The sequence below is a fragment of the Moschus berezovskii genome, chromosome 19 (genome assembly GCF_049115385.1).
Source record: "Moschus berezovskii isolate FMDL1 chromosome 19, NW_MosBer_1.0, whole genome shotgun sequence".
NCBI classification, from domain to species: domain Eukaryota; kingdom Metazoa; phylum Chordata; class Mammalia; order Artiodactyla; family Moschidae; genus Moschus; species Moschus berezovskii.
Window position 1 is genome coordinate 72,931,607 of NC_142478.1, and position 10,561 is coordinate 72,942,167.

At 41.5% G+C, this 10,561-nt stretch overlaps 1 protein-coding gene across 1 annotated transcript; it reads left to right on the forward strand.

The window, feature by feature from the left end:
- Positions 1 to 118: 118 nt before the first annotated feature.
- On the forward strand, positions 119 to 9,662 carry TUG1 (taurine up-regulated 1; the record flags this gene model as incomplete). Its single annotated transcript, XM_088827864.1, has 2 exons — positions 119 to 2,488; positions 3,688 to 9,662. A coding segment is annotated over one exon (465 nt), but the record flags the coding sequence as incomplete, so codon positions are not given.
- Between the last annotated feature and the right edge of the window lie 899 nt (positions 9,663 to 10,561).

Genomic DNA, 10,561 nt, shown 5'->3' on the forward strand with positions numbered 1-10,561 from the left:
CTCTCCGCCATTTAAAGAAACAGTACCGGGGGCGGGCCGAGCGACGCAGCCGGGACGGCAGCTGCAGCACGGACCGGAGGAGCCATTTTGTCTCGTCGCCGGGGAGTCAGGCCCCTAACTCAAAGAAGCCCTGGCGCGCCCTCCCCCCCTTCCCGGTCTGGTAGGGCGAAGGAGCGGGCGCGCGGTCGATCGAGCGATCGGTTGGCGGCTCTTTCTCCTGCTCTGGCATCCAGCTCTTGGGGCGCAGGCCCGGCCGCCGCGGCGCGCGCCCGGTGGCCGTTGGCGCTCGCGCCGCGTCTTTCTTCTCGTACGCAGAACTCGGGCGGCGGCCTATGCGTTTGCGATTCGACGAGGAGTCGTCCGGGTGGTTGGCGGCGGCGGGCAGCTGCTCCGCCCCGCTCCCGGGGAGGCGGCGGCGGCGGGATTTGGCGCGGCCGGGGAAGCTGGGGTGGCCGGGGCCGGCCTGGAGGCCTGGCGCCACCCTTCGGGTCCTGCAAGGACCCAGTTGGGGGGGCAGGAGGGAGCCGGGGGATGGTTGGTGGTGGGCTTTCTACTTTGCCTTTTCCTCCTTATGCCGCCTTAGTGAGGGACGGGAGCTCTGGCGGCAACTCCGGGGTGGAGAAGCGAGCTCCGGAGTCGGAAGAGCTGTGTTTGCTTCCGGGCCTACCCACCAGCTGGCCGAGTGACCTTAGGCAAGTCACTCAGTAATTTGTCTGCGCCTCAGTTTCCTCCTCTATCAACGTTTGTGGGATTGAAAGCGCTTTGTAAACCATAAAGCGTCGGTGGATGAAAGGAATGATTATTGTTCGTTATGGTTGGCTTTTTTTTTTTTTTTTGGAGTTGTAAGAAAACTTAGAAATTCCCAATCCTTGGATATTGAACCTGGAAACCTTGGATTGGAGATGGAGATCCCCAAACTCCCTGAAATTGTGTGCAGAAGTTAGAATATGCAATTTAGGGAAATGAGGATCCATCGCCTGCAAGTTTTCAGAGGGGGCTGTGACCCGGAAGAGTTAAGAACCGCAGTTCCTTTGCCACAAGGAGGAAACTGAGGCTTAGATGTCATTTGGGACCCGTCACAACCAAGTTGAAGCCCCTGTTGAATCCCTGGGATATGTGAGCTGTTCTATGCATAGTGGATATTCGGGGTAACAACACTCCACTGCTTGGCTTCTGTTCTGAGTCCTTTCACTATGGGTTGCCTGAAGGGCGGCTGATGCTTATGGTACAGTGGCACCCAATATAAAGCAGCTGAAACTAGGAGTGGATGTGTTCTCTAGTGTCAAGAAGCCTATTCAGTCTTTGGCCCAACAGCTTTTTATTTTCTGGTGCCTGACTGCCTTTCTGACTCTTTCATTGGCCATTTTCCATGGCCATGGTTGCCATCCGTTCCTTGCTCTTGTTTTACGTTAGCTCCGTGTGGTCATTAGTGAGCAGGCTTATTTTTAAATGGTGCTGCCAAGTCCAGCTAATTTATGGTGCAGGTGGGTTTTTAGCAAGCTGTCTCACTGGAATAGACTGAACTGGACATGGAATTACTGAAGATGTCTGTTTTTATTAATTGAAGGTTGACATTCTCTGAAAAGTTTTGTTAGAACTTCTGAACCTCAAAGTCAGTAGTTTGGAAGTGTTTCAAACCCTAACTTTCCTCCCCACCTGCTTTGTATTCTCTTCGCTTGCAATGTGTTTTTAAGATGGCCAAAATGCCAGTTTTTGCTTCTTTGTTAATCGTCAGCTGCTTTTTATCAGATTCCAGGCCATTGTCCAGCAAACACTATAGAAATGTTTGAACACTTGGATTTCAAACATTTCTGTTTTGTGGAGTGGTGCTTACCGTGGTACAGCTCTTAAGTAAGCAAATGCAAACACACTTAAGTGTTTTGTCTGTTAGGTGTTAGCCGGTTCTGCTATTTCATACAAATGTCTGGAAAAAATCAATTGACTGTTCCTTTTACCTGGAGGGCAGAGACAAATGATCTCAATTCCAGAGAAATGACTGTTTTGGAGACAAATGTGTTGGTCTTTTAGCTCTTTTGTAATTAAATCTGGATGTACCTCAAAAGAATCTTGAGACTGTGGTGATACGATGCTTTCCTCAGGAGAAAGGAGGAGAAAACCAACTGGAACTCAAAGCTTGAAATTCTGTGACAAAGCATGAACTGTCCAGAATAGGAGGTTGAAAGGGTTTCACTACAGCGTTCTGCACTCGCTGGAACCGATGTCTTTCAGTGTAATCACCGCATGGGCTCCAAATTGCCAGAATTTCAAGAACTTGGATCTGGGACCTGGAAGAAAATACCAGGGTGTGACAGGAACTCGGGAGCTGGACTTTTTGGTTTTGAATTTGAGGAGTGTTGTCCTTGTTTTGAAAAAGAGACAATGACTGAGCAAGCACTGCCACCAGCGCTGTTACTGGGAACTCGGAGACCTGAGTTTTCACCAACCCTCAGTGCACACTCTGGCGACGCTCCATCCACAGTGAACTACGGTATTTGCCATTTGCCAAAATGCCTTTCTCTTTACCATCTCTGCACTTCTGTTCGTGCTCTCTTCTCTATCCTGGATGACCTTCCTCTGCTTCTTCATCTGTCAAAACTGCCATTTCCTCAGTATCCAACTCAGAAGCTCTCTTCTCCATGAATCTCTTAACCTTAGGCAGAAATTAATCTTTTTTGAGTTTTTTTTATATCTTTTGTATGTCTTTTATTTATCTTTGTATACAGTAGCTTATAAAGTACTTTTTTATGTGCATTGCATTAGTTCTCTTTACAGGTAACAGCCCCTTGAAAGCATGGGCCTTGTCTTGGGAACTTTTGCCCAGACATGTTAACCACATATGATGAAGCTTTAGTAGAAACAAGAAATTTAGAGCCCAGGCTGTCGCCAAATAAGCACTCAATAAATATTTGCTTAGTTGCTGTGTGATAACCTAATTATTCTTGATTATTGAAAAAGTCACTAATTATGGGCCATGTCTCTTCCTTTACTTCATGTTTTATTGTTTTTTAATTCTAACTTTAAAAAAATTTTAGGGACCCCTCAAATATGAAGAGAAACAGCCATATTGCATAGGGTATAATAGAGGAGTGCAAGGGCAAGGGTTTTATTCCCTGTATACCTTACTGTCTCCTGCTCAAAATGGAATCTTATTAAAATTAAAGTTAAGGGTAAGTTTTACAAGTATTGATATGAGGTTATAAGACAGTTTGTGAAAGGCATTGGAAAAGGAAGAACAGCAGTGTCTCCTTTGGTTTGGTGTTTGTGTATCAACTTAAATCCAGTTCTCAGACCACCTGGGAGACACTTTGTTCTCCCCCACCAACCACTGCCCAGGAATCTGAATACAGATAAATTACTCCCCCAGAGTATGAGAATTTGAGCCATTCCTATTTGCTGCTTCCCTGAAACAGTTTGTCCTCAAGAGTCCAAAAATAGCCTTTGCCTGAGAACTGTCTGTTCTTATCATCACTGATTATTAATCATAAGCTCCCCCCCCCCCAGCATTTGTCAAGAATCAGTATCCATCAGGCAGCAGGTGTGCTGACAGCAGTCCCACCCCAGTGTCCTGTGTTTCTAATTCCAAGCATTTGTTATCTCATGTTTTGTCACACTCCTCTCCAGTCCTGTGCCTCTTGGTTGCTGAGTGTTCACCTGGATCTTCTGATCACCTTTGTGCTATTCCATCAGCCTACAGGTCTGGTACCTGGATTTTTGCCCATGGTGATGGATTCTGCCACCTCAGTACTGAAGAAGACATCATTCCAGTGGACCACTGTGATCTAGGAGGCATATCCAGCGAATCATCATGATGTGGCCTTCACCTCCACTCCTGTCCTGTTCTACCCAGATTCAACACAGCCTTTTGTAGTGAAGTTCAACTTCTCAAGCCAAATAGCTGAAGCTGTTTTATCACAGCAAAGGTTCAGCTTGTTCCATAAGTGTGCATTTCGTTTCTCCAGTTAAAGCTTTCAGAGACACATAATAAATTTGGACCAGGGGATTTTTAGTTATCAGCACTGTCTGAAGAATGGCAGCATCTTTTTGAGAACCATATCGGACCACACCCCACTGTCTCAAATGATTGAAATTCAGAAATTGTTTAATCTGGACCCCATTCTTTTTCCATTTCAAATCTGTAGTAGCCTACCGAATGAGCAAGCAGATATTCTGACCCATTGGGATTAAAACAAAGGCACAGTGAACTCACAGCATCTTCTTTGGGATTACTCAGGAACCAGAACTTTTCACACAAATGTAAGAAATTCTACCAAGGAATCCCTTTACCTAACAGCATCTCACAAAGCTCCAATCAGATTCCAGAAAAGGCCTCTTGATACATCCAGGTAGAACCTATATGGTAATCCCTTATGTTTATATAGCACTTTACAGTTTCAAAGCACTTTTACTTGCATTAATTACCAAATAACACAAATTATAGTCCCTTTTTGCAGATGAGGAAATGGAAATTTAAAAGGTTATCCAAGGTTACACAGCTGCAAAATGGTAGAGGCCAGGCCTTCTGACTCCCAGTCCAGTTCTCCCTTTGGAATTAACTTAGCCTCTATTTTATGCGCAGTGTTAAAATAATTGGAGATTGGGAACCCCAGAAAAGTTTCCAACTTCCTGATCTCAATCAGTGCCCTCAGTCAGTCAGGATGTCAGAAATGGGATTTTGCGATAGTTGTACCTGGACCTGAAGGCCATGGCATCATCTCTTGAGGTTTGGCAGTAGTAGACTGTCTTTATGGTAGTATATTGTCTAGTCAACAAGGCAGATATTCTTCTGACAACAAGATTACCCATTAGAAAACACAGAGCTATTTTGAGATCTTTCATCCATCTTTGTGGTCTTCCCAAAGATGGCCTAGTTGATTGGGGATCCCTGTTGATTTCATGTCTTTTTTTTTTTTGATTCTTATTAATATTCCCAGACACCAACTCTGTGGTCCTCTATCCCCAAATTATTTGCATAGAATGAGCCATCAATTTTTTTTAGAACAGTACTGTTCATATGTATGTGTGTATGTATATATTTAATATACACATGTAATATGTATCATATATAAAGAGCTTCTGTAGTCCAATAATGTGGTAAAATACTGTAAAATGTGTCCCCTGATTGTTAATGCAGTGTAGTGTATTAAAAGATCTCAAAAGGCTTACAGTAAAGAGCCTCATTTAGTTATTTGGCCCAGTGTGTCCTAAGTTTAATCAAATACGTAATGTTGTTTTTGTAGCATTTCTTTTAATGGAATGGGAAAACTTCTTTAGAACAATATAGCCAGTGTTTCCTGTTTGCCAACATAATAGCCCTGGAGACCTAGGAATAAAGAGTATCTTTGAAACTCCCCCCCCCCCTTTTTTTTTCTTAACTTGTCAATAACTTCTTGAATTAGTATGTCTTCATCTGAGAACCCTACATCTTGACAGCTTTATTTTCTGTCAAAGAAACCTCTAGAAGATTTGTGGGGATACGTGGGAGAGAGGTGTGGGGAAGTTAATTTTGCCAGAAAGATAAATTCTATGACGTTTAGCAATATATTTCTCTCATAGAATTGTGCTGTAAATCTAGTTTAAGGGAAACTACATCTCGGGTGAGGAGGGAAGAGGAGAAAAAGAGAGTAAAAGGGAATGGGTGAGAAGGAGATATTTTCTTAGGATTTAAGTTGTGGCCCATTGAAATCTTACTAATACCTGAAGTCATCCAGGCAAGAACTTCTTGAAATAATATTTACAAAGAAACTAATGCATTTTGCAGTCATTTACTGACTGCAAAAAAAACCAGCGCTATTGTGGCTTAAAACCAATAGCCTTGCCCTGATGGTCACTTAAAGCCCAATCAGGCAAACTGAGTTTGTAGCAGACTGGAATGTTAACAGTAGAGAAAGAATAAATAGGAAAACGCTTTGGCTTACCACAGGCTTTGCTCACAGTTTCTGGTTTCTGTGACCTATTTTTTTTATTTCAGCATTTTGTGAACAGCTTACTCTTAGATCATTGGTTTTCCAAAGGCTTTGTGGCCATGAAGCCCTTTGAATGAAAACTTTATGGAAGCCCAGAGTAAAAGTGAAGCTGCTCTGGAGGAAGCAGAAGTGGGGGGCCTGAAACCTGCCACAAGCATCTTACTTTACCATCATGGTGACACCTAAGGAGACTTCTTTGCAACAACTAGAATTCTTCAGAACACAGTTTGGAAACCACTGCCCTAGACAACAGTATGTTCGACCTGAATGGCATTCTGTTCTGTACCTCTACCCAACACATCAGTGTTCAGTTGATAATGAGCATTCTTAGGAATACTCTGAGAAGTGCAAGAAGATGGACATATCTTTGCCACCAAGATTAGTCATTTGGGCTGAAAGTAATATCAAATGGACCTAGAATAATAGCCCTCTAACTGCAAATAGACTTCCACTGATTCTTGAATGATACAGCCAGAGAACAATTCATATGTTACACTGACAAACCCCTTATTCAACTTCTTCCACAAACACCGGATGCTCTAGTGGTACTTAAAATGCAAGACCTTGAAGTCTTGATGCTCCTTGAATACAGGAAACACCACGTTTTGAAGCTGATATTAAAGTTTCTGCCTCATTGAGGCAGTATTAGACCAGCTATACATTGGACCTCCCATCCTCAGCTGTGGTACTCTACTTCGTGTGCAAGGGTTAACCATAAACTATGAAAGCCGAATTCGGAGACTGGCAACATTACCTAAAAGGGCACCTGATGATTATTCATCTTCTCAAGCTACATCACTATTAGCCACTGGCAGTTACACTACTACTTGGTTTTTATTCAGTTTAACTGCTGTTTCCAGGACAACTGCTCAAACAATTCCTCCATCACTGGCATATCTGCCTGTCTGCTCAAAAATTAGGAGTACTCAGCTCTACATGTAATACCTGATCCACAAGAGATAATCTCTGAACATCCTTTTCTTGTGTGTCTGTGATTTAAAGTGTGGCCATTGTAAAAATTTTCTTCCAGCCAATGAGAGAGTTTAAGATGAATCTCTTAAACTGATGAGACTGATGTCTGATACCATCAATTGTTGATGTTAATGATATTTAGAGGTTCGCCTTTGGATCAGGCCTTGATAGCTTACTTGGTGGGCATTCAAATTGCATATCTACCTTTTTGCGGGAAATGTACAGTATTGTGAAAGGAAATGTACAAAGCCTCTGCAGCTAAAGAGTTTTATCAATAGACTCGAGCTTCTTGAGTCTTCCTAATGTCACAAGACCACAGTCCCTTGTCCTTGTGGATGTTGCCATGGAATTTCATCTGTTGTTTTAACTGAATCACAGTGGCTGACTTCATTGCTTGTCATGAAATACTCTCAGGCATTAAGACAACTTGTCTGTTCAGGAGGGATTTGATACATGAACTCCCAGACCAGATCACGTAGAACAAGTAGATTTCAATCCATGCCCTGAGAAAAAAAATCTTATTTCTTCAGAGTCGACTTAAGGGCCAGCTGTCTTCAACTACTTTAATGAATGCACTGGTTAAAAGTTGGGAATGTTTCTTTATATCTTTGTTTCTTATCCTCTAGACTAATTGTGATTATATGACTCAGTATACAAATCATCACACAAATCTTAAGTCTGGTTATTCTATACTGCTCATCTTCAACAAAATCTGATGACTAGCCTGCTTGTGTATATACAACTATTATTTGTAAAGAAGAAATGGTCTACAAACTCGGTTTTTTCGCTACCTTCATAATGTCAACTCGATTTTCTTTCTCTCCTGGACTTGACCGGAAGATACATTGATCTATCACTGCTAGTCATTCCCTTTAACCCTGTCAAAATGAGAGACTTAAAAGGTAAAGATGATCATCTATTCAAGAGTCTAATGTACTCTGTGTATAAGAATTGATGGTGGAAAAAGCCTAAAACTCAAACCTAGTAACTTACTATCTTCATGCCTCAGATCTCACCTTTCAACAGTACCATTCAACCAGTCTGAGGCCTTGACTTGTTGATAAGACAATTCTCAGAGATGAGCTGAATTACAGAAGATGGAGACTTGATTACCAAAGAAAGTAGGGCCAACCTTGATGAACCTGGCTCTCCCAACCCTATCACTCCCAAATGTAGCATAGACTTCTAAACAGAACCTCAAGTCTGGATTTGAGAGATACTCTTCTCCTGAGCTGAAAGTTCTTGGGCAGATCAGCAGGAAAGTGAAAGTTCCTATAGCTGACTGGCCTTTAAAGATCAGAAAATTGTATCTAGAGTAAACCGTATGGATTAACCCTGGAATACTCAGGGTTAAAACTAATTTACAGAACTTCAACATTAAACTGCCTGTTTTTCCAGATCTTAGCCTGGCTACTGATATGACTGGCCCTGCTGAAGCTACCTTACTTACTTGTCTATTTACCTGACTCAGCCATTGCCTGCCTTTCTGACATGTTGCTGCAATCAGACACTGTCCTTCAGTAGACTACAGCTGATCTTGGCTATCTTATATCCAGTTCCACCGAGAAGTTTTGAACAGAAGCAACCTGTAGTTCTGTATTCTCCAGGACTTAATGTTCACAACAGGAAGGAGCATGCTACATACTCCTTGACCAGCAGCTTTTTTTTTTTTTAACTGCAGAGTAAGCCTCTATGCCTGTATGTATTAGATCATCATTTTCAGCACTTGGAACCCTTTCTGCCAGATCTGAAGGAGCAGAGCAGATTGAAAGTACTGTCCATTCCTCCATTCTATGGTCATACAGAGATGAATCTGATTTACCAGTATTCACAGAAATGTACCAGTTCAACTTGGCAAAAGACTTAAAGGAACATAAAACTTTTCCCCTGAACTTAAAATTTACCACTGACTTGAGGAGTTTCCAGAACTATTTGCCCGTGGGAGGCTGGTTGTCCTGTTTTATGTCAGCAAGACAGTTGGGCTCTCAGACTCATGACAACTGAGTTTACGTACATTGAAACTCTTGTATCATCCAGATATGCTATTGGACATGATTATTCCATTCAGATGGATTACAGGCCTCCTGAGTAGAAGACAGACTTGCTACTCGTGATTTTTTCGAGAATACTTTTATCATCAAGGAAGGAACAATGCCAATGGGTACCATTCAACTATATGAACAGAGATTAAACTTTTTCAGTATCCGGTCTTACCACTGATATCGGTTGTTTTTGGCTGACCAGCCTCCATTCCATTCCTTCGTAACGACTCCCTGATGTTTCTTCGAACCTCCTCTCCCTTTCTTCAGTCCACGTGGTTCAATCTGACCTAATCTTAGGTTTCATGGGTGGACATATAATTCAGACCTGATGAATCAGCACAGTCCATCTCCTTGACCATAGTGATTGGTTCAGGATTGGGCAGGTGATTTCAAGTTGGTTCAGTAATTCTCAACCCTAAGAGTGTTAGTGAACTACAGAAGAGAAGCTCTTTACTGAGATTGCTTAGCTCTGTAGGATGAAAAGCTCAAACCAACAGGGCCCAACATATCAAATGAGCCAGTCGGAGAATGATGCCAGTACAGAGGAAAATGGAGCCAAATGATGGAGAGACTTGAGTCCTGATGACAATGTTTGTGCCCCTGGATCAAACCGTGCCTGAAGCTAGTATATCCCCTGGACTTTTCAGTTATGTGAATCAATAAATGCCCTTCTTTGCTTAAGTTACTTTGAGTTGGGTTTCTATTACTTGAAATTGAGTCCTAATATACTTGTCTACCAGTATCAGAATCTTTTAAGTATTAAACTAGAGGTCAAGGCCACACTGATATTATTTTCCAGTCCAGAAGATAGAGTGGAACAAGAGCTGACATATTTAAGTTACTGCAGAAGCATAAACATTAATTACATGGTAGGAAAATATAGTAAAAAATCTAAACGTTTATCAGCAAAGAATTTGTTATAACCACTATATAATATCTGGTTCAGCCATATAAGAAAATTTACATGTCTGTTGTAAAAAAATATTACATATGGGCATGGAAAAATGGCCATAATTTATTAAGTGAAACAAACCGTTGCTAGAAAAATGTGTAGTATGAACTCATCTAAAAATTTGTGTTTATGTTCATAATGCATAGAAAAGGCTTAAACAGTGTAGATTACATGACTTTCAACTTTATACATTTCTGTATTTGAATATTTTACACTACTCACATTTAAACTCAATTTAAAATAATTTTAAAAAGTAAATATAATGCTTACTGTTCAATCTTGACAAGTTACTTAACACTGAGCCTGTTTTGTCAAATAATTTAAAAGACCTACCTTTATATTAGTGAATATTTAGATAAATATATTCATCCATTACTCAAACTGATGAGTCTTGCACCTTTCTGAGCTCAGTAACTTCCTTAATTTTTAATGTATGAGTGTATTTGGCTTATAAACTTTATAATTTCAGTGTTCTTCAAAGGTTGTTCCAGTTCTCAACCAACGTTAATCTATTTAAAACCTCTTGCAGCGTTCACACTAGGCAGAGAGAAGGATAAAGTCACATTTTCCTTGAAATCTCTGAGTATTCTGATCTTCCTGCAGTCAGGGTCAATAATGGCCTTCTACTGCTA